The 27,274-nt window shown below is 52.9% G+C and overlaps 10 protein-coding genes across 10 annotated transcripts; 5 read left to right on the forward strand and 5 right to left on the reverse strand.

The window, feature by feature from the left end:
* Positions 1-203: 203 nt before the first annotated feature.
* Positions 204-2,201, reverse strand: Z517_04204 (uncharacterized protein; the record flags this gene model as incomplete). Its single annotated transcript, XM_013429533.1, has 1 exon — positions 204-2,201. One exon carries the CDS (start codon positions 2,199-2,201, stop codon positions 204-206), a length of 1,998 nt encoding a protein of 665 aa, XP_013284987.1.
* Positions 2,202-2,748: 547 nt separating this feature from the next.
* On the forward strand, positions 2,749-5,127 carry Z517_04205 (uncharacterized protein; the record flags this gene model as incomplete). The annotated part of the gene is made up of 1 exon (XM_013429534.1): positions 2,749-5,127. One exon carries the CDS (start codon positions 2,749-2,751, stop codon positions 5,125-5,127), a length of 2,379 nt encoding a protein of 792 aa, XP_013284988.1.
* A 1,223-nt stretch (positions 5,128-6,350) lies between these two features.
* On the reverse strand, positions 6,351-7,989 carry Z517_04206 (uncharacterized protein; the record flags this gene model as incomplete). Its single annotated transcript, XM_013429535.1, has 2 exons — positions 6,351-7,577; positions 7,633-7,989. The coding sequence occupies 2 exons, from the start codon at positions 7,987-7,989 to the stop codon at positions 6,351-6,353; spliced, it is 1,584 nt and encodes a 527-aa protein (XP_013284989.1).
* A 512-nt stretch (positions 7,990-8,501) lies between these two features.
* On the reverse strand, positions 8,502-10,394 carry Z517_04207 (uncharacterized protein; the record flags this gene model as incomplete). Its single annotated transcript, XM_013429536.1, has 3 exons — positions 8,502-9,967; positions 10,021-10,317; positions 10,367-10,394. 3 exons carry the CDS (start codon positions 10,392-10,394, stop codon positions 8,502-8,504), a joined length of 1,791 nt encoding a protein of 596 aa, XP_013284990.1.
* Positions 10,395-12,504: 2,110 nt separating this feature from the next.
* Positions 12,505-14,202, reverse strand: Z517_04208 (uncharacterized protein; the record flags this gene model as incomplete). Its single annotated transcript, XM_013429537.1, has 2 exons — positions 12,505-13,730; positions 13,935-14,202. 2 exons carry the CDS (start codon positions 14,200-14,202, stop codon positions 12,505-12,507), a joined length of 1,494 nt encoding a protein of 497 aa, XP_013284991.1.
* Positions 14,203-15,028: 826 nt separating this feature from the next.
* Positions 15,029-16,412, forward strand: Z517_04209 (uncharacterized protein; the record flags this gene model as incomplete). The annotated part of the gene is made up of 2 exons (XM_013429538.1): positions 15,029-15,312; positions 15,374-16,412. 2 exons carry the CDS (start codon positions 15,029-15,031, stop codon positions 16,410-16,412), a joined length of 1,323 nt encoding a protein of 440 aa, XP_013284992.1.
* A 204-nt stretch (positions 16,413-16,616) lies between these two features.
* Positions 16,617-18,651, reverse strand: Z517_04210 (uncharacterized protein; the record flags this gene model as incomplete). The annotated part of the gene is made up of 2 exons (XM_013429539.1): positions 16,617-18,176; positions 18,250-18,651. The coding sequence occupies 2 exons, from the start codon at positions 18,649-18,651 to the stop codon at positions 16,617-16,619; spliced, it is 1,962 nt and encodes a 653-aa protein (XP_013284993.1).
* Positions 18,652-19,444: 793 nt separating this feature from the next.
* Z517_04211 (uncharacterized protein) lies at positions 19,445-21,318 on the forward strand (the record flags this gene model as incomplete). The annotated part of the gene is made up of 6 exons (XM_013429540.1): positions 19,445-19,604; positions 19,667-19,701; positions 19,769-19,984; positions 20,035-20,216; positions 20,298-21,056; positions 21,183-21,318. The coding sequence occupies 6 exons, from the start codon at positions 19,445-19,447 to the stop codon at positions 21,316-21,318; spliced, it is 1,488 nt and encodes a 495-aa protein (XP_013284994.1).
* A 914-nt stretch (positions 21,319-22,232) lies between these two features.
* On the forward strand, positions 22,233-23,965 carry Z517_04212 (uncharacterized protein; the record flags this gene model as incomplete). The annotated part of the gene is made up of 4 exons (XM_013429541.1): positions 22,233-22,343; positions 22,420-22,608; positions 22,673-22,920; positions 22,984-23,965. 4 exons carry the CDS (start codon positions 22,233-22,235, stop codon positions 23,963-23,965), a joined length of 1,530 nt encoding a protein of 509 aa, XP_013284995.1.
* A 1,416-nt stretch (positions 23,966-25,381) lies between these two features.
* Z517_04213 (uncharacterized protein) lies at positions 25,382-27,232 on the forward strand (the record flags this gene model as incomplete). The annotated part of the gene is made up of 5 exons (XM_013429542.1): positions 25,382-25,699; positions 25,768-25,863; positions 25,936-26,186; positions 26,249-26,799; positions 26,910-27,232. The coding sequence occupies 5 exons, from the start codon at positions 25,382-25,384 to the stop codon at positions 27,230-27,232; spliced, it is 1,539 nt and encodes a 512-aa protein (XP_013284996.1).
* Between the last annotated feature and the right edge of the window lie 42 nt (positions 27,233-27,274).

A 27,274-nucleotide genomic window follows, 5' to 3' on the forward strand; every position in this document is an offset into this window, starting at 1 on the left:
AACTTCCTTGATATCTCACTTAGGGAGAAACGAGTGACAAGTCTTCAAAAGTTCAAAAAACCCGTACAAGCGCTCCAACCTGCTTGACCATTCCCAATATCCAACTCCAGTATGCGCGCAGTCAGAGCGCGTGCATGCAACCCATATATTCACACTATAAATGTCAACGTATCATGAAAGTCGTGCTATGTTGTACCTGACGATCACAAATCAGGTATGTATTCTTCGTAACCATCTAGACAGATTAGTCCAAAAAACACCCGTCTTCTGCATTTCCTTCCCTTCCTTGAACCATCATCGGCTGTAGTGGTTTGAGTCGCCGTAGCACTAGTAACGCTCGTGGTGAGTGTTGGCGCTCGTGTGACGGTGCCTTCCGTTGTTGTCGAGGCGTCAATGGCAGTGCTTGTGACATGGTGATGGTGGGACTTGGATGAATCATGACAACCCCAGAAATAACCGGGTGTCTTGCATGTGTGCTTCTTATGTGGTTTGGCGGTTCTTGTGGCACTCGGATTCGATAATGTCGAAGATGGAGATGGCTTATGTGTAGTCGACGTAGTATCACGACATCCCCACCAACCTGGGTGCTCGCAGGTAGACGATGGGTCGTGCGTGGCAGAAGCAGGGACAGATGCGGTGGACGAGGTTGTTGTTGGCGCGAGCGTGGTTGTTGTTACCGTGACATTGACTTTCTCGTTGCACCCAAACCAGCCTGGTGTAACGCAACTTGTGGTCGTGTAGGTTGTGGTAACCACCGGTATCGATGTAGTCGTAGTCGCTGTTGTAGTCTCATCTAGACATCCCCACCAGCCTGGAGTTTTGCAGGTGCTCGTTCTTGTGTACGTCGTTGAGCTTGTGCTAGTTGTCCGGGTGGTCGTCGTCGAGTCCGAGCCATTGCTCTCAAAGAACTTCCAATTGAAGCAATCCACGCACTCATCGTCAGGTTCACAAGTGGGGACCGTCTGGTACATTTTGATCACATTGTCGATCACATTGTGGATCTTATGGTTTCCTATTCCCACACGCCAACCGTAGTCGCTCACAGTATCGTATACACATTGTTTGCCAGTATGGCACTGGGATTCCATGGCGTATCCACCCAACGTGCACGTTGCTGTGGCACCATTGCAGGTTCCCATAAAGACTGGATCCGCTGTGTTTCCGAAGTGATAGGCCCCGGTATATTTTGTGCGTGGTCTGTTGGGATTTGACGATGGGGGAGCCGGAAGGCCGAGGCGCTTTGCTGCAAGATCTTCGCCAGGCGCTTCAAATGTTACGGTTGGCAGACCAAATGTGAGACCAAGGAGGCTGGTTACTGCGCCACCAAGGGAGTGACCTGCAAGCCAGACGTTCGAATCTGGGTATAATTCCGTGACGTTGGTATACAAGTCGATTGCAGCTCGATAATACCGGTTCTCTTGTCTCAAGGCTTGGACTACACATGTCCGGTTACAAGTATACGTGCCGGTCTGGCAGTCGCAGACTTGATGCCAGAAGTATGAGCCACCTTGAGCACAACAGCAAGAGAAAAAGAGGTTGTCGTTTAGCTTGTCCTTGGTGGTAGTCCCATCTCCATCAAAGACGGCAGGAGAAGTCCCCTTGAGACTAATGATGACTGTTTCGTTGCCTTCGTTGGCAAATATATGTCCCCTTAAACCGTCGCCTTCCCATCCAAATGGTGTAGATCGGTTATAGCCTTGGTTGACATCTTCCCAATCTCCTTCGCCAGGGCCTGGGTTATATGCGTTGGCTGCCATTATCGCCAGGTTGAGTACCGTGGGCTTGTGCTCGATATTGGGACCCACCACCTCGTCTAGCGTCCACTGCGAAGCGTCAAGCACAGCCGGACTGCCTGTGTATCGAGCATGTTGGAGATATCTCTCAATGCTCGGCGCTTGCCTGTCAACTAGTCGCTCAATCTCAACAGAGTCAGAACGCAGGGTGAAGTGTGGCGGCGGTTGGAGGGAAGACGTCTGGACATGGTCATCGTCTTGGGTGAGAAGGACGGGCGCCTGCGGGCTAAAATCGTAGCGTTTGTGCAGATTAGGATCTCGATAGGTGCCTCGATGGAAAATGTGTCTTAGTGTAAAGTCATGAGTGTCTGATTCTTTCGGTACTGGCACTGGATACCAGGGATCAATGGCAGCGGGGAGTTTGGCCACAACGACCGAGGGGGTTAAGGCGAGGAAGGATAACAGCATGCTCGCTGTGATTCTGCTGCCTGATGTGCAAATCCTATCTCTTTGTTTCCGAGTCTTCATATTGATGTGCTGATGGTACGTGACTGAATCAGGGTGCAGGGGAGATCGAAGTCGATGAAGATGGGATGTTTGAGTGACTGTTGACTGAAGTGGCTCGGGGTCTCGTGGCCAGTGGTGGCTCGGTGGATGGAGGCGAGGATGGGTCTGGAAGACACTGACGTCGAGCCCGACCGGGGAGGGCAACTAAACCACTTTCTATTATTTGGTACATTACCGAATCCACCAAACCTGTCAATCACATGCGTTGTTGGCTCTTGTTCAGCAGTCAACAGCGAAACGACGCACCACGAATCCTCTACGGATGAGCCGGCTCTGGGGTCATTTGCGACTCCTAGGCACCGGATTGTTTATAGTTTCTCTTTGGAGTAAAAGAATGCTCTTCTAAGATCTCCCGCGCCGGCTGCCCGAGACAGGCTGACAGCACAAATACAATACTGGTCTATTCACTATTTCCACACTCGAGATCATCACGTCTCAATCCTTCATCATGTCGAGGAATTTCTCAACGGGATCAACCAAGTCGAGACCCTCTGCTATTTCCACGAAATCCTTCACTCGTTACGAGCCTCCTGCTCCCTCGTCCCCCGCTGGTAGAAATAGAGCTAGCACCATCCAAGCCGTCACATCTCTGAAATCTCCCAAAAAGCAGGACTCTTCACCAGAGGACATATTTGAAAAGCCTATAAATGAAGAAGATGAACCTCCATCCCCGGACCTGGGGCGGGCCAACAGCCTTCCAGATCGCTTCGACGAGTTGCCCATAGAATTGGCAAGCCTGACCGACAGATTCATTGAGTCTCTCAGTGCTAAGATATACAACGAACCGCCGACGATCGACCAGTTGTCAGAACTATTTCAGGAATTCTATGCTCGAGCATCCGGCGCAATCTCCATTCACATTTCGGCCCTCAAGTCCCGCCTCCACCGAGACCAGTCGCCGACACCTTCCAAGCCCTCCTCACGCTCCAAGCCTCTGCAAAACAAGCCTTCGAGTGATTCTCTGGCGCCAGTGGACCAAAGAGGAGGCTCTCAGCAGATGTTGACGGCTTCCGAGGTCACAGAGAGACGCAAGCAGAGGAAACTGCTAGAGTACAAAAGGATTGTCCTGGAAGAGGCAGTGGAGAAAAGAGTATGCGAGAAGGTTTATGACAAAATATGGAGACACAAAAGTACTCTGGATGAGGTCAGAGACGAGAAGCTAAGATCAAAAACAGCAGCATTAGCATTGGTAGGGATAGGCCTGAAGGACCTGGGTATTGATTGGAGCGAAGACACTGAAACGTCGGCCGAAGATGTCCAAGCATCACTGGCTCCTGCGCGAGAGAGCCTGGCTAAGATGAACGATGAACACTATCCGCTGGGGAAATTGCAGCACCTCACAACCGCCCATAAAGCTGTGGTTGATACTCTTTACTCAATACACCCTTCCTCATCTTCGGCTGACGAGATCCTGCCAACCCTGATTTACACATTGATCACGTCACCAGTGGAAGGTATCAACATAATTAGCAACCTTTATTTCATACAGCGGTTCAGAGCAGCACCAAAAATCGATGGCGAGGCGGCCTATTGCCTCACAAATCTGGAGGCCGCGATTACTTTCCTAGAAGATGTCGACCTGGCGAGCCTGAGGGCAGACGAATTGCCAGAAGGCCCTAAGAAGATTCCATCCCAACTAGAAGGAGATGGGAGTTCGGATAAGCTTGAAGAGTTTCCCTTATTGCCTGAATCGGTCCCTGCTTCCGCGTCTCCTACCACAGCGACCTCTACTTCGAACGCTACGGGCACATCAATCAGATCGGGTCAAACTTCCTCGATCGTCAAAACGCTTTCCGAAAACTCCACGCCCACTCCTGCTACACGACATCAACGCACATTCTCTGACCTTCTTCAGCCCATAAGCAGTGCGAATGAAGCCGTTCGTTCCACGGCAGAAGAAGGCTTCAAGAATATTTCCAGTAGCCTGGACAATAGCTTCAAATTTCTCCTTGGGAAACTGAAGGAACGAGGCAGTGAAGGTCCCAACACTGAAGTCATCCTTCCCAAGACGCTGGACGAAGCGAGACAACTCGTCAATCGACCTTTGACTCCGGATGAAGACGATCATGCGTTGAGCGAGTCAAGCTCCGTGCATGACGGACAGTCTGGCTCCATTCCCCCTAACCTGACAAAGACTGAAGAGAAATTACTCGGCTTACTAGGAGGCCGAAAAGCAGCTGTACGGGAGCGAAGTGTGGACAGCACTCAGAGCAATGGAAGCGGTACCGGGAAACGAATGAGCTTTCTTTCAGGAACCACAAACTCGCCCCCTAATGATCCTGCTACAACAATAGCAGGCGGTCCTCCCCAAAAGCCCACAACACCAGCAACACAACCAGCGACCACCAATCCTCTTGAGACAGTAAAGAATTTCGGCAACAGTCTCAATCCAATGAGCCATATAGGCTCTGCATTTGGAGGCGCTTTTGGACGATTTGGTGGCAGAACAGCTACTGCATCGGCTTCTCCACCTGCCGCACAGACTCCTCCTACGCCGACGATAGTTGTGGCACAGGAGAACAAGGAAGACTCGACAGAGGAGAAAAATAAGCCAATCCGCGAAGCCGCCTTGCGATTGCCAGACAACGATGAATTGGTGACCATTAAGGCCGCACCACCTATCACAAGATTCATGAAGGTGGTGGATGCGAAAGAATTAAGGCTTGGTGAGGTGCAAGAACTCCTTGCAGATTACCGGCGACTTGCAAAGGTGCTGGGAAAGCTGGTGACGAAAGCTCAGGACGATGCTGAGACGGACACAGGCGAAGCAAGTGACACTGCTGAGGCTGGGCAGCAGTCCACCGCCAGCGAGAAGAGCAAAACCTGAGACGTATGTATAATGGTTGCAATATTTCTCTGTCCACAAGAATATCTAGAAGCCCGCCTGGGGCGAAGGACATTGTGAGCCAAATTTCCAGCAAATACGGGCCTTTTGGAGTGACTAGATCTGCGGAGTATCACAAGTCCGCCTATGTCACTTTGTTGGTGATGCATATCTGGATCCTCCCACCAAGATAGTGCAGTACTTCGCCGGACTGGCGTGGTTCGATTGAGCCATTTCGCGGTCTTCGCATATCGGCAAGTTGAGACCCTGGTGTCAGCCTTGTCACGAGAGCTGCACACCCATACGTCAACCACGAGACTCGAGCCTCAATACTTGAGAATTGGTTGCTTCAACGACCGAACAGCCCGTTGCGAACAGGGGGGTGTTCATGTTTACGGCATCAGGTGGTCGATAGATGGGGTGAACCCAGGCAGCAATGCCTCTGAGGGCTCGATGGCAACAGGAGCAGGTCGACTTAGACCAAGTGACAGTCGGTCCTTTGCGTATGCCTCGATGCTGGTCGGAGAAACCAGGCTTTGAATCAGGAGGAGAGAGACGGGGCAATGGCTCCGTGTGGCCACGACAGAGTCACAGCCAGCTACCGGATCCTTGATACCCGGACAGACTGAATAGATATAGACTGTCGGCGTGGAATTAGCACGATACTGAAACAACCCACCAGATTCAGATTCCACAGTCTACCACATATACTGTACGGAGTAGTCCTTCGTTGCTCTTTCTATGCCTCTTGGCTGTATGCCTCTTGCACTATACAAAAAGGAGTACGTATAAGAAGTATCACGACCGACATATACAGTTGTACCTAGGTATTAATTAGGTATGACGTATGAGATATTATGTATCTATGGATCTATGTATGCATCTATGTAAAGTCGTGAACTTTGAATTTTCGAGTCGTCGAGTCGTGCCGTTAGGTGTAGGTATGTTGGAAGGTAGGAAGGTAGGTAGCTAGGTAGGGTAGAGCAAACCCTGTCAAATTACTTTTCTTTCCTTCTCGTTTCCTTTTCCTTTCAATTCCTTTCTTTTCCTTTTTACTTCCGTCGTAACTTCGTGGTATTAATGCCTTTCTCCGTGGTCCAAGGATTGGTCTGAACGGGGACCAGCTCCCAGCTCTCGCTCAAATGTTCCGGCTTGGTTTGGTTGTACAGTTTTGATCTCCTTCGGTCTCCCTCACTCCCTCTGTTCCCGGGGAGAGGAGGTCTGAATCACTTTGCGGGCGATTTCCCCCTGATCAATTCTCCGCCGCCTTTTTTGAGGCCGGCCAATTCCTGGTCCACATCCCCGCGCTTCACCTCGACCTGCTTCTCCCTCTTCTTGACCTCGAGCTCGAACTTGAGGGCGATTTTCCGCCGCTCCAGCCGCACGGTCATCAGCCTCTGCACATCCGCCTTGAACTTCTCCACGAACCATTCCGCCGTCTGCTCGCGATCGGCGTCGGTGAGGGATTTGAACAGGTTGCGTTGGTCCTCAGGACGCATTTTGGTCAGATTCGTGAGTTTGGTGGATAAAGTCAGTGGGGTGCCGTTGGCGTCGAGGGCCGGTTCCGGCGCCGTCCATCGTGGGTCTTGTGTGAATGGGATGGCGTCCAGGTCCGCCATGGACTTGGTTTGGAGCACTTCCGGGTCAAAATCTAGGTCCAGCTCTGGGCGGTGACGCTTGGACGTAAGTCGTGGAGAGTCCGGTCCGGTTGCTGCTGGAAATTGCTCTTCGTCGGATGACGACTCATGAAGCGAGGACATCTTGGATGAGAAGGCGGGGGGGTGCACAAGTGACGCATGTGGTTGAGGCATCTGAATGGTCGGACGAAGATTGTCCGGCAAAACCATCTCTGGTTCTTTCTCGAGCGATTTGTAGACATTGAAGCGATTGATCTGTTGCCGACCGGATGGCTCGACCACGACAGGAGGGGCAATTTCGCTGAATGACTTTCTGTGCTTTGGCGAAGAGCGCCTCGTTGAATCTTCGTGCCTATAGCTCCTTTTCGCTTTCTCCTTGCCACGCTTTGATGTGGTCTTGACTTCAGACGCCATTCGAGTACGCGAGGGCGTGTTCTCCACGATAGATGTTCCTTCGATGTCGCCATCCGGATCAGACCCTTGAGTATGATCGTCTTCCCCATAGTTTGCCGGGTCAATGCTGGTGTGACTGGACCGTTTACCGTGCACTGGTTCAAAGCCTCGTCTGACTCTCTCAGCATCCGCCTGGGCTTGCCAATCGTCCGGGAGCCCCAAGTTCTTTGCACGTTCACCAAAAAGTAATTTTGAACCGTCAAAATTATGCACGGGAGGGTGGAAGGGAGCGTCGGCGTTGTTCCAGATAGGGGGCATGCTCCCATTATGATGGAAGCTGAAGGAAGGCTTCGTGCGTCCGGTCTTCTCTTCGGCCACGCTTAGCGAGTCGTCAAAATGGATGCTTTGGGTGTCGTCAAATGCCTAGAGTTGGGTCAGTGGATGAGGCCATCTCCAGGGGGTAGCAATCTGTACAGACATTGTGACGGTGTTCGACGGAATGGGAAAATATGCTGTGCTGCACCACCGTCGGCTCCTGTGCTTCAGCACCCTGTCCAGCCAGCTGGGCGAGCTTTGAATTCGAAATTGTGAGCGTATTGGGCACGTCCAGCTTCAACTTTGCAGCGTCCCGGCGACTGATGACCTCGGCATTTTCCTTGTTGTGGCCGACTTGCTGCAATTTGCGACGGGCTTCATCATGTCGCTGCTGCGATCTTTCCCGGCCGGAATTTGGCTGCGGCGTCAATGACCGCTGTTCTGGGCGGCTCTGATGGGTGACGGATTCCCGATTTTGGACGTATTGCTTAGCATTCACTTTATCGCTGACAAGAGGCATCTTGCATTGCCAGGGAGTCGACTTCAGAGTAAAGTTCAAGCCACTATTCAAAAGATGAAATGGGTTTGTGCTCAAGGCTAAAAGTGAGCAACGCACCAAATTGTGGCCGCGGACTTTGTCGCGTGAGAAACGCGAAAACACGTGCTTCTAATGTACATCTGTACTTCGGTACTTACTATGTGTGGCGTTTTTTGACCTCATAGTGATCATGTCTAGTCAATGAAGGACTCTATGTATGTACCAGGTACCTCGTACCTATGTAGATGCCTGACAAGGCGAGTCTGTGCGAGTTACAAGGTGCTTTGTACATCCTACCATAATGTCATGTTCGACATATCACGCGCTACGAGGTACACAGGTATTGAATGATGGTTCATCAGATGTCAATTTCATAGTATCATGGTGTCTTCGTCAATGAGCGTGTACCCAAATATTCGGCTGGCGTGCCTGCTTCAAGGAGAGATATTGCAAACGCACTTCCCACACAGTCTGGTGCAATCACTAATTGCATGCTATCCAGCAGAGCCAGAAGAAGAGCCTGCAGCAGATGCTCCCCCAGAGCCTGTGCTGGGCCCCGAACTGGAATGCGACCTTGTCGTTTTCTTTCTCCTGCCATCCTCATTGCCGCCATCCACTCCATCATTCCCTTCTCCCCCAAAGGCATCCTGATGAGCTCTTCTCTTGGGTCGTCTCCAGGGCGTCATTGTTGGTGCTCTCTTCCAGAGGACTTCATCATCACTGCTGCCCAGATCCTCGTCTTTCTTCATACCACTTGACCCGGCAGAGTCGGCGAATGGACGATGTGCACTGCCCAAGAAACCGTTATACAACTCATTCGCTTTTGAGTCAACATCCGCATTAGGGTCCCAGATAGGAAGACCGTCTGGAGGCAATGCCTCCGGAGAGGCTGTGCCTCGAGCATACTGCGCGAGAGAACCGTTGATGCCTGTAAGTGACCAAGCAAAAACTGCAACTTCTCGAATGGCATTCATGAAATTAGACTCGGACGGGTCCGTCATCGGGAAAGAAGTAGCGGGAGCCACAGTCGTTTGCTGTATAGTGGGAGGCATGACCGGCTCCGGAGCCCAGGGAGATGCAAACAGTCCGTTGGCGTAGTATGGCGCCTCGGTCGCTCCAAGAGTATGTGGGACCAATGGTTTCGCACGGCGAAGAATGACAACAAGTCCATCTGATGTACAGGAAACGACGGCTTCAAGCTCCAGTCGTTCTCCATTGACATTTGCTGCCTCGGTCTGTTGTGGAGCTGAAACCCGATGAGGTTCGGGGTCGGACTCAGCCCCATTCTCGTTGACAACGAGATCGGTGCCTGCACCGGAAGCCAATGCATGACCGCCATCGTGACCGTTCACTTGAACATCAGGTGCCCCATTTCCTGGGGGCTGTAAAACTCCATCGACTTGAGAATTAGAAGCCTCTCCAGGAGCGCCTTGCGCCTGAGAATCAGTGACATGTGCAGCAGCTTGAGTCTGGCGAGGAGTTGGAGCATCCCCCATCGAGACATTAGAACCAGAACCAGAGCGCGTGTCAGTCCCTAGAGGAACACCACCGTCGTCGTCTTCGTCACTCTCGTCACCAATGGACTCGCCGTCAGGCCTATCGGTTTCTTGAAGAGGATTGTGGTACCAGAATCTCAGGTAGGCAATAGAGTCGTTAGCTTTGGCGCTTTCAATGCATTTGACGGCATCTTGAAGGCATGCTTGTTCAATACAATGGTAGAAGCTCCTTCCAGTCAGGTCTGATGGCTGGAGACCCAAGATTGCGGCAACGCCATTTGTGGCGTACATGACGGTGGAGGTACGTGAGAAGCGGTTGAGAAAGAGTGCTGCCCTCGGCTCCGGGGTGTGAGCAGATGGTTCATCGTAGAACTTGCTGGACAGATATGACAACATGTGGTACCTGGGGTCCCGGGGGGAAGAGGAAAAGATTCGTCGGATTCCAGCTCCATCCAGCGCTCTCTCTGTATAAATCAGTCATAATGCTTGGGATCAAGAAAGTGGAAAGTCCTCGTACGTCTTGCTTTTGGTCCCCGGCGGTAGATCGCAGTACTGGCGACAAGGACATCATGAACCACGGTGAACACGCATTCACAACCAACCCAATGACCATCCTTATGCCTGATGCGGCAATAGTTCATAACAGCCGCCTTGTCAAGATTGATGCCACGGTCATGAACTGCCCGTGCAAAGGGGATCTCGTCTGGGTGAAAGTAGTCCCAGCATGGTCTCCCCGTCACCTCATGAGGAAGGTAACCCAGTATGTCCTCAACCGAAGCGGAACAGTACTTGATTCGGGCATCCTGGGATAGATCTGTGAGGGGTCTCAGTAAAGTACGCACTGAACGCCAGAGATTACTGACCGTGGATGGTAATGAAAACGGTCTCCATCGGGACAGGGTCAGTAGTAAAGCACAAAGGCAAAAGGCCAATGTGCACCGAGCAGCCCTAAAAGACGCTGGACTCCTTCACCGAGCATGGGAGCGACGGTGGCTCCTTAATACTTTCTCGATTCTCGATGCTCGCCAGAAACCAGGGTGACAGGTCTATTTTCTTGTGGCGAATGAGATCACGATACAGGTTACGGGGTGGACCGTAGTACGAGTACTGGCGGCAGCAGTTGGTCCTGGGTAGCGAGTGGTTGGCTCCTAGTTGAGCGAGCAGGAAGTGATCCGGAAGGGAAGAAAAGACCTGTGCGTCAACACGGAGGCGAAATGCAAGGTGACAAAGTGGGAAGATGGGCGTTCTAGCTTGGTGTGACGAGCCAATCGTCGCGCTGTCGCCACGAGAAGTGCGAGGCTGGAAGCGAGACGGCGGACAGCTAGGTTCGGTCACTAGTCGTACTGGTGAACCAAGCAAGTGTCTGCGATCCTGTCCAAGGCTTTAGAGGTATCTTGCAGGTGACGACATATGTTTGAATCTAGAAGATGTACTCGTAGAAGGTTTTTACTCCAACTCCAACTCCAATGAGTTTTGGTGGCTAAGAGAGATGGTAAAAGACCAGGGAGGATGTGAGTGATGATTCAGACAAGGAAAGCGCCCAACGACTAAAGGCAGGGATTGCCACTTTGCATTTGGGGCAGCAGGAGCTGAGAATCAGTTGCAGGGAGCAAACATGGCTTGGCTGAGAATCATAGGTCGGTACCGAGTACTCGTACTGGCAGGTAGGTTCAGGGTAAAAGACTTGTGGTTGTGGACATTGCGGCATACACCGACCGGTTGGCCACGCTGTGCAGGGTCTTGACATGGCAGGGGTTATCCGCAACAGGGGACCGGGCCAAAGACATCCATCCTCGAGCACATGGTCAGTGTGAGGATGCCAAAAGCAGGGTCCACCCACACTGCCTGACTTGCTCGCATGCCTGGGAAGTTCCTTACGTCAAACGTCTATTATTCTTGATGCTCACTGACTGCTCCTTGCTCACAACAGACCAGCATTGCTTCACCTGGCTGGCTCGTATCCATGTGTCCAGGGTAAAGAATAGACTCCCCCACCAGCGTCCATTGGTGTGTGGGTTTCTTTTTCTCTTGGGTGTGCGACTTGACTGGTCACATATCACAGACATGTTCAAGCGTATGCCACAACATGGGCAGTCCGAGTTTCTAGTCGGGCGCGGGGGAAAGGAGATCAAAAGGCGGTGTCGATATAGGACGTGCCAACGTGCCGACTTGCGAAGGTGCCAATTGTCTGGCTGTCTGCTGAAAGGATTGACGAGGCAGAGCAGAGGAATAGTCGAGGTTACTGTAACCGGTCAGCTTTGTCTCAACTCACAATTCTCGGTCAGGAATTGGGGAAGCCAAAGCTCTTTCTCAGTGATGAATGTGAACTAATTTGTATGAGATGGTGACAAGTCAAGCCGCCTTGATACTCATTTGCTATTCAATGAGCAAGGACATGGCATCCCGCATACAAATTTCAACTCGAACACCGCTCTCCATTATTTGCGATTCTTGTATCAAGCGGTAGAGGCGGTGAGTCAACCCTGTCTCGACGCAGCATCTATTCCCTCTTCTAATAGCTTCCACTCGGTATGCTTGAGGGCATGCAGTGTGGTGTGTGGTTAATGTGAGAAGCGAGATAGCTACCTGTTGGTATTAGTGCCCGCCTGCTTCCCCAACCTACGAGTGTCTAGTGAGCCACTAGAATAGCAACTCGTACCGAATCACTACGTCAGAAACAGCGACGGCGGCGTCGGACGGGTACCACGGGACGCCTGTTGCCTGTCGCCTAGCCGAGTCCTTCTAGGCTGTCAGTGGCTACTCCAGGCTTGGCCCACTGCACTTATTTAGTTAAGACTGGCCCTTGGACGACAAGGCTCATCATTGTCAACTTCTCACATTGCATCGCCGATGACAATTCATGGTACACCAGAGACAACCTTCTAGTATCCACAACTGCACATGGCAAGGTACAAAGAACATATCCCTCAACTAATCGTACCCTTTTGTGCGAAGCTGCGCCGACTGGAGGACCTCCATACAGCAACAGCAACAACACCTCCTACTGCGCCTGCAAGTATCGAGGTGTCTCATCGTGTATGTCCCACTTGAACTTGCTTCCTGGATGGTCACTCAACAGCCAAGGTGTTCCAAAAAACTGCTCTCGGGCAGTGGCCCCCTGCTTCTCGGGTCCAGCTCGAAAAAGGCCCCTGGCTCGAAGTTCGGGCAACAGAAACTCAATAATGTCCTCGAAAGAGCCAGGGTTCACCACATGAGACAAGTTGAACCCATCCACGTCTGCCACCTCCACCCAGCGTTCAAGCTCATCTGCCACCGTCGAGGGTGATCCTACTATCTTTGCGTTCATGCCGCCCAATAACAAGTAGTCAGCGATGCGCGACTTGTTCCACTTCAGGTTTTCACTTCCCGGGACTGTGTCTGCCCATCCATTGACAATAGAGTTGATCATAGGCATCTTGACAAACCGAAAATCTTCGTCATCCGAGTAAGTGGAAAGATCCACTCCAGTCCAACCCCCGAACAGTGCGAGGGCTCCCTCTCGATTTCCATAAGAAAGGAATTCCTCCTGTTTCTTCTTAGCCGCCTCGTCCGTCTCAGCGACGATGACACACATGCTCGCAATGATCTTGACATGATATGGATCTCGACCAGCTTCACGCGCTAGCTGACGGATCGCTTCGACCGAGGGCTTGAGTTTTTCCGGCAGTTGCGCTCCGGCGAATATCACTTCTGCGTGCTTAGCACCAAATACTCGCCCACTCTTGGAGGTTCCTGCTTGGAAGAGGAAGGGTGTGCGTTGCGGGGAGGGTTCGCAGATGTGAGGACCGGGGACATTGAAGTGCTTGCCCTTGTGGTTAATTTGTCGAACTCGTTCACCCAGCGCATAGACTCCAGTCTCCTTGTCCGCCACTACGGCGTCCCCACGCCAGCTACCCTCCCACAGCTTGTACAAGACCTCCATGTACTCATCTGCTAGCTCGTACCGCGCATCATGTTCGACCTGTTGGGACAGACCAAAATTGCGAGCTGCACTGTCGAGGTAAGAGGTCACAATGTTCCAAGCCACACGCCCGTTGCTCAGATGATCCACTGTCGAGAACCGTCTGGCAAGAGAATACGGTTGCTCATAAGTTGTACTGGCGGTGATTCCAAACGCAAGGTTCTTCGTCACCGCGGCCATGGCGGGGACTAGGTATAGCGGGTCGTTGACAGGAAACTGGGCGCCAGATCCCAGGGCGGGACCTGCATTGGCTGGACCTTTGTAGACTATTTTGCCTTCAGCTTGTGTTCATTTCTATCCATTTTCTTGATCCAGGAGCCCATATTTGCCAGCACAGAAGGACACTCAAGGGATGCGGAATAGAGTAGGGTTGCAGGATCGTGCAGAGGCTGAAAAAGGGAGGTTGAGGGTGATTGGAAATGTCTATACAACACAGGAGAAGGACGATTGTCCTGGTTTGCTCCACCTACCATCATAAGCTCCGAGGACATCGGCAAGAAACAAGGCATGGAAACCAGCCTCATCCAAAAGTCTAGCAAGGTCTGTCCAGAAATCCAATTTCTTATAGTTGTATGTTTTGTTTCGAGGATGTCGCCAAAGCCCGGGTGAAAGATGACCAGGCGTGTTCATGGCGAAGGCGTTGAGGATGAGTTGCTTCTTGGTTCCGCCGCCAAGCCGCGTGCTGCCATTCGTACCATTGGCCGCATTTGCCTGCGCACTTCCAACCTCTGCCGCCATGTTTGCTATCACAGACGACGGACTGTTATCTTGTCTCTCGGTGCTTCAACGTCTGAATGTCGGCTCACAATCTCCTCTGGTGCTCGACATCAGCATCAAGATATCTTCTTGGCCAAGTATTACCCTTTGGTCTCTCGCTTGCGGTCACTTGTGCGGCGCTGACCCTTGACCCAAGAACTGGATCGCGTCATTGTCTTCAATAGCACGCAATACGAGAACCGTTTCCGCACTTCTCCAAACCATCCTCTTGGAATGCTTCTGCAAGTGAAAGTGGACCATGTGCGGATTCTGGTTATCGGCTCTTCTGGGTGACCAACCTGCTTCAGCATGGCCTGAACGTGAGAGCAAAATCTTGTTCTGGTAATCAATGTTTACCAACTCGCTGGGGCGGAAAAGATCCATCTAGAGGACCTCGGGGCGGACATGTTCGTCTTGGAACCGCAGTTAGGCGCGCATGGGAGAGTTGGGCGATGTCGCGACGGCGGAGTCTGAGCACGACATAGGGTCGTTCAATCGCAGCATCAGTACCGTGAGCAAGGTATTCATTGTACATGAAAGCGGATAACCCCCTCTTTCTTACCAAGCGATACGCGATACCTGCATCTCCAATACCAACAGGTCTTGAAAACCCTGTGTCAAAGTCTTTACAAGACTCGTACCAATATTGCTTACGATGAGATGCCCGGAGTGGCTGCCGGTATCCGATCTCGCTTTTCAGATTAGTTGTCCAAAATTCTGGGTCGACTTCATGATCTGGCGGACGGAATATCTTGCATTTGGCACTGAACAGTACTGAGCAGCACACCTGATTCACGTTGCAGCAGCCATGGGTATCGTTCGACTCTTCCGGTCTTTGAGGACCACGAGTACAGCCAAAGAGATCAACGTCGAGTTTACCGTCAAAGAGATTGAAAACCCCTCGTCAAAATCATCGTCTTCCTCTTCATCATTGCCGAATATCTCAACGCAACAGCGTGCCCTGCTGCTCCATGGGCCCAAACAGCCTTACGCAGAGGTGATAGATCACCCCATCCCATCGCTTTTGGATAGCCGAGAACTTCTGGTCTGGAATAGAGTGATCGGTCTCAACCCGATTGATTGGAAAGCACCGTAAAGAAATCCCTGGCCTGTTGGAGAGGAGCCGCTTGTCTTTGTTACTAACACACGTTAGGGATTTCAACTTCGGCATCCCACAACTACCTTACATATCAGGTCGTGAGCTTGTAGGAGAGGTTGCCGTAAGTCCGAAGCGGGATTCACGGTTCAAACCTGGCGACTTGGTCATTGTCATTTCCACCGACTATAGAGACCTTCGCAAAGCCGCGTACCAGCAATGTGTCGTCGCCACCGACTTCAATACTTGCCGACTGCCACCCAACATAGCTCCAGAATCGGGGGCAGCGCTAGGTGTGGCTTTCGTCGCTGCAGCTCTGTGTCTCGGTATTTGTGTTGGGCTCGACTTCTCCAAAGTAGCAAATGGACCGGATCTCCTCTCTATATTGAGACAATTGGACCCTCAGCGACTTCCAGAAGACATCAGATCGGAGTGCTTGGATGGAATCAACAAGGCTGAGAAGGCTCAACCAGGGGATTGGCTCGCTATCTGGGGGGGTTCTTCTACTAGTGCTTTTATGCTCAACCAGATTGCCAGGCTTCTTGGGCTACGGACAATCAGCATTATGGACTGCCGGAAACATGCTCTGACTGTGTCGTCAGCTCCGAAGACCAAGCCGGATATCGTTGTTGACAACCACAATCCGGAGAGGGCGATTGAGATAACAAGATCCGTGACGAAAAACAGACTTCGATTTGCCGTCGACACAGTTGGACGAGACACCGCCAAACACTTACTGCAGTGCCTAGAACGGCACGCCGACCCCATCGACGACGATTCGACGAGTGTGCCGACAAAGACACTAGGGGTAGACGCAGCGCGCCCTGCCGCCCACCTAGTAGGTTTGACCGGGCTGCCGAAGGAGTCGCCACCAGCCAATATCAACTTCCACACCGTGCCGATCAAAGTCTTCCACGAGATCCCGGAACTGGGGGAGGCACTGATGCTCTGGCTTGAGCGACTACTGGCACAAGGTCTTTTGGTGCCTCCCACGATCTTGGGGGTGAGGGAAGGATTCGACGCCGTCAATGATGCTTTGGATTCGATGCGTAGGGGTGAAATCAGTGGGGGCAGATTGGTGGTCAGGGTCAAGTGAAATATGCCCGAAAGGCACCGATCTGGAAACAAATGATGGTTGTATTGTGATTCCCCCACCAAAAAATTATAGAACTAGAACGAACCAGGACTTGTGAGTTTTTATTCTGAGGTCCTGAATCTCCACGCCTTGTCTGGATATTTCCAATGGATGGATCTTGCTTCTCAGGGGCACGAACAAAGAGAGAGAGAGATTGAGTTGGTACTATTCCCACCACTTCTCATGCAGCAGTCTTAGATCTACGGTGCCCTCGAGCTGCAGATACGGCGTCATGTCCTCAGTGTCGTCCCTCTCCTTCTTCGTCCACCCATTGCCAAACCAGCCAATGAGCCGGTTGCCGCTCTCGTGCAGATACTCGTACTCCCAGTCCTCCCAGCGCGGCTCCTTGCGCACCAGGGTGACGTGTCCGGCACTCCCGGGCCAGACGCCGTGGACGCGCCCGCCCGGCTTGCCGCCGTTGGCCCACGAGCTGCAGTTGTCGGTCAGCACGGTGGTGGGGAAGAAGGCGTCGGCGTAGGCGACAAAGTCGTCGGCCGCCCGCCGCGACGGCCACATGGCCTTGATGCCCTGCGTCGACACCTTGCGCAGCAGCTTCGCGTAGTACGTCACCTGGACCTCGACGCTGTGCGGGACGGTTCCCGACGGTCCCGCCCCGTGCGGCCCGTGGATGAACAGGAGGTTGGGCACGTCGGGCACCGCCAGCCCCAGGTACGTGTACGGCCAGCCGAAGTGGCTGGAGTCGACTTTCTCCCCGTCGCCCAGTGGCCGCCACGCTTCTTTGAGATTCACCCCGCGGGCGCGCACGTTGAAGGGCGGCACAAAGTCGATGGCGGCGCCCGTCGCGCACAGGACCGCGTCCACCTCGCGGTGTTCGCCCGTCGCGGTCTCGATGCCCGTGGCGGTGAAGCGCTTGATGGGGTCCTGGATCAGCGTGACGTTGTCGGCCGTCAGGGCCTCGAGGTAGCCCGGCCCCGGCGTGAGGCGGCGACAGTTTGGACTGAAGTCTGGCACGAGGAGGTCGAGCAGCTCGGGCTTCTTGGCCAGCCGCTGCGCCATGATCTGGATGAAGCGGTCGCGCATCGCGAGGTTCTCCTCGGACCCGCGGAACGTCGACGGGAACCGTCGCCAGTACTTGTCCTCGAGCTCCTTGCGGAACTTGAGGTACTTCTCCGGGTCGAGAAACTCCTTTTTCTGCTCCTCCGAGTACCACTGCGGCTCGAAAGTGCGCTCGTCGCCGGCCCACGAGCCGGCAATCCACGTCCTGCTCCGGGCGTAGTGGTCAATGTGCTTCGCAAGGGGCTGCAGATTCGGGAGCACCTGGATCCCGCTGGCCCCGTTGCCGATGATGGCGATCTTCTTGCCCTTGGGATCGAACGACGGGTCCCAGTTCGAGGTATGTCGAAGGTGACCCTGATAGTCGGACACTCCAGGGTACGCCGGGAGCCTCCAGTCGTTGAAACGGCCTATGGCCGGCAACACAAAGTCTGCTTTCTCCGTGAAAGACTCGCCGGTCTTGGGATTCACCCCGGTGATGGTCCACTGGCCGTCTTGGTCGTTCCAGTCAACGTCCTGGACCCGCCGGCCAAACTTGATGTACTTGTAGACGTCGTACTTCCTGGCCTGGGTCTGCCAGTAGTGCAGGATCTCATGGCCCTCGGCAAATTGTTGCGACCATTGAGTGAATGGAGTAAAGGTCGACTGATAGACATGTGAGGGAATGTCACATCTGACGCCTGGATATACGTTCTCCAGCCATGTCCCTCCCTGGCGAATTGAAACGAGTAGTTTAGCAAAGTTGAGGGGGAGAAAGGGGGGAGAGGTTCTGCAGCATACGTACCACGTCGTCGTTCTTTTCGAGGATGATTAGTTCAATCTTGGGAACCTTGACTGGCAGTAATATCCCGGCGAGGATACCAGACAGCCCGGCGCCGATGATGACGACCTTTAGACTTCTCCCCTCGTCAATGTGATGGTCAAGAAGCTGTACATTGGATTTGGGATATGCTTCATGGAGGGTGTTTGCAGGGCGACCGTCAGGCTGTGTCTCGATCTTGGGCGTCTCCTCAAGGGGCCTGGCACTGTCCAAGGCCTCAGCTGGGTTGCTCTCCTCTACCACCACCAGTGCCTCTTTCTTCAGCCTCGGCTGTGACTGTTCTTGTTCGAGATACTGGTGGTTGTTGGGTTCGCCGTTGCTGACCGCGCTGACCTGGAATGGATCTATAACATCGACATTGGCCATGTTGTGCGGTTTGTTCTTGGAACGCCTTCTTGGGAAACGAGTACAACACCAGAACTGACCAGTGTAGACATGAAGATTATACACCCTGCTCGTTTCATGTGCCGGTCCTCTTTCGCGAGATCCTCACATGTTGACGACTATTGACTCGTGGGTATCCATACCCGGCGCTGTCAGAGAAAGGGAAAGGGATTGCGGCCCATCACGAACACGACCCACTATTTGACACCATCGATCCAGAATCCACAGCCGTCAAGACGTTTGTCGTCCCAAGGGTAAAACGGGCAACATTCGGAGTTGGACGACATTATTGATCAGATAGTATTGGGGGTTTTTTCCCAGTTCTTTGTATTGGCCACACCGTTTTCCCACCCCCTGACCATTTTACCTGACGATACATACGAGGGTGGGGGGTTTGATACACACACACACACACACACACACAAGCGGATCGACGAGAAGAGGATACAGAGCGAGAAAGAGCCAGGGCCATGGTTTCGGATCCCCATTCACACCGGCTGTCACTTTGTCTAGAGCTGCAGCGATGACAATGCAACTACTAAGCCAGGGGGGAGGTCATTGAGGCAGCTAGTCCTCGTGGTTACATGGATTCGCCATTCAACGGCGACATGTCGTCAGGAGGCGAAGGCGATCCTCCCACGGTCAGATCCTTGACCGCGTCGTCACGGTGACGGGACATGGGTATATGAGAGAAAAATTGCCCTCAGAGGCCTTCGAAAAAAGGTAGATGCGAGGGCTGAGACTGCATTGATCTGGAACGCTGGAGCCAACGAACATGGACAAGACGACAGGTCCTCGAAAATGGTACCAGATCCGCTGGTTCTCGCCAGATGACACAAAGGAGGAACGCAAGCTCATCACCAAACTCGATCTCCTGATTGTGCCCTATGTCTTTCTAGCGTACTGGGTCAAGTATATCGACCAGGCAAATATCAGTGAGCCACCTCAACCCCACGGCGAGGATACTCGGGGCTATGGTTGCTGATCAAGTCTCTAGACAATGCATACGTCGCAGGCCTCAAGGAAGACTTGGTGAGTATCACGAAATGACTCCTTGAAATCTTTGGTGTCTTTCAAGAATTCTCATTCGTCAAATCAGGGCTTCAATGGCAACGAACTGGTCCATGTCCAGACCATCTATGTCGTCGGTGCCGTTCTGGGCCAGATTCCATTCATGTTCCTCTTCACTCGCATACCCATGCACTGGCTAGTCCCTCTACTGGATATCCTGTGGGGGGTCTTCACCTTGTTGCAATATCGGGTCAATAGCTATGCTGAGCTGATGGCATACCGGTTCTTGGTCGGCTGGTTTGAGGTCAGTGACAGCAGGACTACTTGCGCGCAAAAGACTAACGCGGGTGACAGGCCGCATATTTTCCCGCCGTCCATTTCATCTTCGGTTCGTGGTATCGTGGACATGAGATAGCTCGTCGAGGCGGCTTCTTCTATGTTGGCCTGACCCTCGGAACCCTCACTGCCGCTCTCCTACAGTCTGCCGCTTCGGAGCAATTGGAAGGGGTTGCAGGACTGGCCGGCTGGCGATGGATGTACGTTTCTTACCGACACGCTCTTCGTTCCACTACGCGTTCTCTCAAAAGACATTGCTAACCCGAGTCTTCTCCCGACAGGTACATCATCTGTGCTCTGATAACCATCCCCGTCGGCTTTTTGGGTTACTTCCTCCTCCCCGGCACGCCGGACATTCCGAATCGGCTGTTCATCAAGGACCACGACCTCGCGGTCGCGAAGAAGCGGCTCGAGCGGACGGGCCACGCCACGTCCGGACACTTCACGCTGGGGACGCTGAAAAAGGCGGCCATGTCGTGGCAGGTGTGGGCGTTCCTGCTGCTCGACATCTTCTTCTGGAACGGCAGCATCAACACGTCGTCGGGCGGCTACCTGCTGTGGCTCAAGAGCCTGAAGCGGTACTCGGCCGGGCGGCTCAACCAGCTGGGCGCCATCTCGCCGGCCCTGGGCATCTTCTACGTCCTCTTCGTCTGCTTCTCGTCGGATCTCCTCTGGGGCCCCGCGTGGGCCATCACCGTCGCCCACGTGTGGAACAGCATCGGGCTCATCATCCTCGTAGTGTGGAACGTGCCCGAGTCGGCCCTGTGGTTCGCCTTCATGACCACGTACTCGGCCGTCGCCATGTCGAGCGTCCTCTACGGCTGGGTCAACACCCAGCTGCGCTACTCGCCGGCCGAGCGGGCTTTTACGCTCGTGCTGATCAACACGGTCTCGCAGTCCACCACGGCGTGGACCCCGCTGCTGGTCTTCAAGACGGTCGACGCCCCGAGATTCGTCAAGGGTTACCCCTTTGTGCTCGGCAACGCCATCTGCCTGATGTTGTTTGCACACTGGATCTCGTGGTATATCAAGAGACGAAGGTATGACAGATCTCCCTTTGTCCCTTCACATACAAAAAATATCACCCTCTGTTATTATCGGATCCCCAACTTACAATATCAAACCACTCACTGACTTTGACTGACTCTTGTTTCTTCTGTTCACAGAACCCCCGCCGACGAGATTGACGAGGAGTATCCACCCAACCACCACCATCTAGGGTCCGAACAACAGGTGTCTCCAGTCGACGACACACCTCGCCTCATTCAAGAGTTCCCTCCCACAAAGATCCTAGAGGCGTAAACGCATACTATCCACGTATGGGACATTGAACATCGACGGCCCCTCATGGCGACTCTTGGATTCAGCCAGGTACAGGGGTATGTAGGTAACTACCCAAGTAGGTACCTAAGTAGTCATGTAATGGAATGGTACCAGATTAGTGACGAGATTTACCATATTACTTACCTAGTACTAGGTACTGTACATATACAAAAGTACCCACTCAAAAATACAAATACTGCTAGTTAGGTCCATTGTCATTTGAAAAAAAAGAAAAAAAAGGAACGCGAAGCTCTCTCCAAAGCGGGTATCTTGTTTATCTCTTCTCCCCTCTTGTTCCGAACTGAAAATGAACCACCCACGTCTCGCTGGGAAGAATTTTCTCGTACGGGATTTTCCACCGGCCCTGCTCTTATCTCTGTGAACCCTGTTTCAATGTGTGGATATCCAAGTCAGATCCAATCCCAGATACTCCGACTTTGTTACACAGCTAAAGCGTTGCGGTTGGGATGGGGGAGGGAAATCGTGGAATCGGACCTAAAATCACGCAATAGCGCCCGCTCAGGGCTGGCGGCCCTTGGTCGCAGAGCGGAGAACCCTTTGCTTGCTTGCCGATCCTGGGCATCATCAAGGCGTGGCGAAGATCTCTTTACACGTCCAAGCACGTCTTTGCATGCATGCGGTGACTCGGATCCGGCGACTCTCTTGTGGAGTGACGGGCGAGGGTAGCGGTGGTGGTGGAGGATGATGATGCGTAAACTCACCTGAGGGGCACAGTGTTTACACCTGCAGTTTTCGGGTGCGAGACCGGACATGGGACCATAGAGTTGGAGATAGCATTCCTTCGAGAAAATGTGTCGGATTTTGGCAAAGTGAACCTCTTCATCAATTTGCTTCACGTCGTTGTCTGCGTGGCCAGTAAAGCTCCAATCGATATGGGTTCCCTCCAAGATGCCAACGGCTCTCAAGAGCCAGTGAAGAAACAAATCCTGCTCAATGCATTTGATATGTCAACAGTGGGACATCTATCACCCGGTCAATGGAAGGTCAGTTCTTCTTTGCCCTGAGATGGACATTGAATCTTCTTCCGAAAGAGTTCACTGGGACTGAAAGCATGTATAGAACCCCAAGGATAAGTCGGCGACAAAGAGGAAACTCGACTACTGGATCGAGCTGGCAAAGATTCTGGAGCGTGGTGACATCAACGCCCTGTTTCTCGCCGACACGTATGGAGGCTATGATACGTACGAAGACAGTCTCGACAATTGTATCCGTCGTGCTGCCCAATGGCCCATGACCGATCCGACCATCGTAAGTTGTTGGCGCGTGCAGATCAACGCAGGGGGATAATGGTAACTAACCATGAGACCGACAGCCTATCTCTGCGATGGCCGCGGTGACCAAGAATCTCGCCTTCGGCATCACTGCGTCGACTACCTTTGAGCCTCCGTTCCTGCTGGCAAAGCGCTTTTCGACTCTCGACCATCTTACCAATGGGCGCATTGGCTGGAATATTGTGACATCGTGGAAAAAGGCGGCATTCAAGGCTATTGGTCTGGACAACCCCATTGACCATGATGAGCGGTACCTGCAGGCGGACGAGTATCTAAGAGTCCTGTACAAGTGAGTACCGACATCAGCGCGCACTGATAGACTGGCGCATAATTGCTGACAATTACTCACAAGGCTCTGGGAAGGTTCTTGGGCAGACGACGCTCTCGCTCCAAACCCCGAAGCGGACACATATATCGACCCAGACAAGGTGCGAACGATTCATCACCATGGAAAATATTTCAACCTGGACTCTCGACATATCGTGGATCCATCGCCTCAGCGAACACCATTTCTCTTCCAGGCCGGCACTTCCCCAGCGGGATCTGCTTTTGCTGCCACACACGCGGAAGCAATCTTTGTCTCGTCACATAGCCCGCTAGTGCTCAGGCCCAAGATCGACAAGATCCGCCAACTGGTCAAGGAAAAGGGCCGTGATCCACAATCCATCAAGTTCTTTGGAACATTCACCCCAATCATTGGGCGAACCGAAGAAGAGGCTCAAGAGAAGTTGGCAGAGGCCAAGAAATATGCCTCGACTATCGGAGGGCTCGTGTTGTTCTCCGGATGGACTGGAATCGACATTTCCAAGATCCCTCTCGACCAGGACATCACGGCTGCAGATTCGACCGAGGCTCACAAAGTCAGAAGTATGCTGGACGCGTTCACGACAACAAGCCCTGATGTGCCGAGATGGACGCCGAGGGTCGTGGCCGAGAAGGCTGCGATCGGTGGTCTTGGGCCTGTTGGCGTGGGCACCCCTCAGAAGGTTGCAGATGAGATGGAGAGATGGATCAGAGAAGCAGATCTCGATGGATTCAACCTCGCCTACGTCACAACCCCAGGGACTTTCGAGGATGTGGTTGACCTGCTGATTCCCGAACTGCGTCGACGTGGCTTGTATCCACCGCCCAAGTCTGCCGACGCCGAACCCTTGACAGCCCGCGAGAAGGTATATGGCGCAGGACAGAAGGGCCTCAGGCAGGATCACGAAGGAGCCAAATACAAGTACGACGTGTACAAGGAGGATGCATTGCCTGAAGAAACGCAAAAAGGAGAGGAGAGTACGTTGCCGCTGAGGCCAGAAAACGGAACTGCAGAAGCTGTCAAGGCCTGAGGTATCTGTGCTGCCACTGGGAAATGCTGATATCAGCTCGGTGGCCCTTTCGAGAGACAAATGATCTTGAGCGAAATGAAGGCCGCGCAGGTGATGTTGTTGAGTAGCATGACAGCGCATATTGGACCCTGCGGGGGCGGAAAAATGTTGTTGCTTTTTCCGCGTTTTGGGGCTTGGCATCAATTTCAAGTCCATCTGCCTCTTCAACCTCCCACGATCAACCTCGCACGTCTACAGCTTCAACTCTACCATGTATAATTATGTCTTTCTCGAGCGTGCGCGCGTAAGAGCATTTTGCACAACTTGTTTAGCAAGTCAAGCAGACTTCCCACGCATTCTCTAGTGATTGGCGTTCCTGGTCTCAGTCATCAGGCTCGCGTTGCACGTTTTGGAATACGACGAGAAACATGTGGTCCGTGGGGTTTTACTGATCTATGATTTGCTTCCGATAGCGGCTCCGGCATTGCCATGTGAGAGGCAAGCATGCAGATCCCTCAACAAACATTCCAGCCGGCATCCATGCCGCGATGGGACGAATCAGCCCAAGATTAGAAGCCACAAGCACTTCTTCTAGATGGCGTGCTCAGAACCGTTCAGAAAAGAAAAAATCTTATCGATGGCCTCGGCATATCCTCCATGGCAAGCGGGAAATGAACAATGACCTTCCGAGACATCTGCGACAACGGCAAGAAGGTCAGCATGAGTATGTACCTATGGACCGTTGCACTAACTGCTGCCTTTCTCGTGTTTATCCGATTCTCCACTGCAAGACCCAGCACGTTCTACACGCGGCCACTACACCAGCGACCCAGCGACCAGTGGACCGAAACATCCCCATTGTATACGCGAGTATCGGTCCAGTGTGGTGCGGTTACCCCAATACGCAGAAACCATGTTGTAATTACAAACTGTCTTGTCATTACATTTATGTGTCCCATTCACATATCCACGCATCCACGTCGCCTCGCCCAACGCTAACGAGTCTATCGAGGACAGAATTTTGCAGCTTGCAAAAGCCAGAATGGCCCTTGACCGCGGCCTTCTCCATTTTTGTCGATTCACGCTTGTGAGAACTGTCTAGACAAGTCTGCAGGGGGGCAAAAAGCTACCGCTAAGATGGGGCAAAAGGACCTGCAAGGTCATACTCTTCGCTGCCAAGTTGCTTGTATCCATCAAGAGAGTCAACTGCCTCGAGGGTCTTTTTTATCACGCAATGCTATCAGGTTTCCGCAAGCCCTGTTGATAAAGCGATCTTCTTGGCTTGTCATCCACCTTCTTATAGATCACCTCCGAGCATCGATAGACGAGCAGACTTCACCCGCCAGAGCCGTTTTCGGGGTTCTTCTCAGAACCATCCTTCAACTTGAGCTGCCATTTTCCCAATCGCAGGGTGTGTGAATATCCTTGTTGCCAACCATGACGATCTCAACCCCGTACCCCGAGTCCAAAGAAGCAGACCTCGAACAGACCGTTGTAGAGTTCCCCAGTGGATCAGGACTTGAGAATGACAGGGAGGCCCTTCTCGCATCCTTCACCGCCGAGGAGGACCGCAAGGTCATGCGAAAGGTCGACAGACGATTCCTCCTCTTGATCGGACTCATGTACATGCTCAAAAATGTTGATTACACCAACGCTGCAACCGTCAAAGTCCTCCAGGTTGGGGAAGACCGCAATATCCTAAAGGAGCTGAATATGACAGCGGACGAATATAACTGGGTCCAGTCCATCTACTTTGTGAGTCTAGGGCCATTGAGGATTCTATACAGCATTAGCAAGAGGCATTGCTGACCGATATCGGCCAGATCAGCTACATTGTCTTCGAGGTCCCCAGCAATCTCCTGTTGAAGAAAATGACGCCACGGAAATGGCAATCTCGGATCATTGCAACCTGGGGCCTGGTATGTCGTTCCGTTGCGTATCTCCTATTGACTACTGTTCAACTCGACTCATAAAAATTTCTCGCTGTTTAGGTGTTGGCCTGTCATGCTGCCGTTCAAAATAAACAAGGCATCTACGCAGCTCGGTTCTTTTTGGGGATGATGGAAGCTGGTCTTTTTCCTGGTCTAGCCGCTCAACTTTGCAGCTGGTACCGCAGCGATGAGATGGGTAAACCGATCATGTGGATGTTTGGCTTTCAAAACTGCGCTGGGATCGTTGGATCCCTGATCGCATATGGCATTTCTTACATGAATGGCCTCAGCGGCTTGAGCGCTTGGCGGTGGTAAGTCGTTCCTCACACGGGTTGATTCGTCCTCAAAAGCTGACCAAGTTTCAAACCTTCAGGGTTTATCTTCTGGAAGGACTGTTCACCATTCTCTTCGCCGGGGTTGTATACGCGGTACTCCCGGACTACCCCAAGTCCAAGCGGTCATCGAAATGGCTCACACCACGAGAACAAGCATACCTCGAGGCGCGACTCACGGACAACGCCCCTCGCACCCACGACCCGGCATTCAGCAAGAAGGAAGTGTGGGCGTCTCTGAAAGACCCGCGCACCTATGCCTTTTGCCTGTCCCAGATCCTCATGAACCTCGGCGGATACGGCCTACAATGGCAATTGCCCACCGTCACGACCAGTCTAGGCTTCGCCGGCCTGCCCAGGAACCAACTGCTCAACATTCCCCCAGCCGCGGCGACGGTCTTGTCCATCATCTTCGCCGGGTGGTTTCTGAGTAAAGCATACATGACGCGACCGCAGTTCATCATGATCATCTGTGCGGGCGCCCTGGCGTTTTTCCTCGTGCTCTGCTTCAATGTGAGCCGGTACGCGACGTACATTGCATGCATATTCGGGACCACATTCTACTCGGTCTACTTTATCCCATTCTGGGCATGTGAGTATCCATCCACCCACCTCAAATTCCCGTCTCAACCCAACCTCGTCTTTTTCCCTTTTTCCATCCCTCTCCAAAAAGAGCACTCTTGCTGACCATCACCAAAACAGGGCGATCCGCCAGTCTGACAGGCACGACGGGCACGGCCTTCACGCTCGCGTTCCAGTCCTGCATCGGCCAGGTCGGCGGCGTCGTGGGCCCGCAGCTGTTCCAGTCCCGCTTCGCGCATAACGGGTACAAGACGTCGTTTGGCGTGTGCGCCGGCGCCATCGGCGCCAGCTGGATCGCTAACGTGTGGACCTGGTACCTCACGCACGAAAACGAGGAGGACGTCAAGCGCGTCCGCCGCCTAAGGATCAAGGCCAACAGGGACGGCGGCGTCTGGGCCGGCCAGGACGTCAAGTACAACACCGACAACATCGACAGGGCTTGATAAGCCAGAAAGAACAAAGGGGGGTTTTTCTCTCACCAAAGA

This window comes from Fonsecaea pedrosoi (assembly GCF_000835455.1).
Source record: "Fonsecaea pedrosoi CBS 271.37 unplaced genomic scaffold supercont1.3, whole genome shotgun sequence".
In the NCBI taxonomy this organism is placed as follows: domain Eukaryota; kingdom Fungi; phylum Ascomycota; class Eurotiomycetes; order Chaetothyriales; family Herpotrichiellaceae; genus Fonsecaea; species Fonsecaea pedrosoi.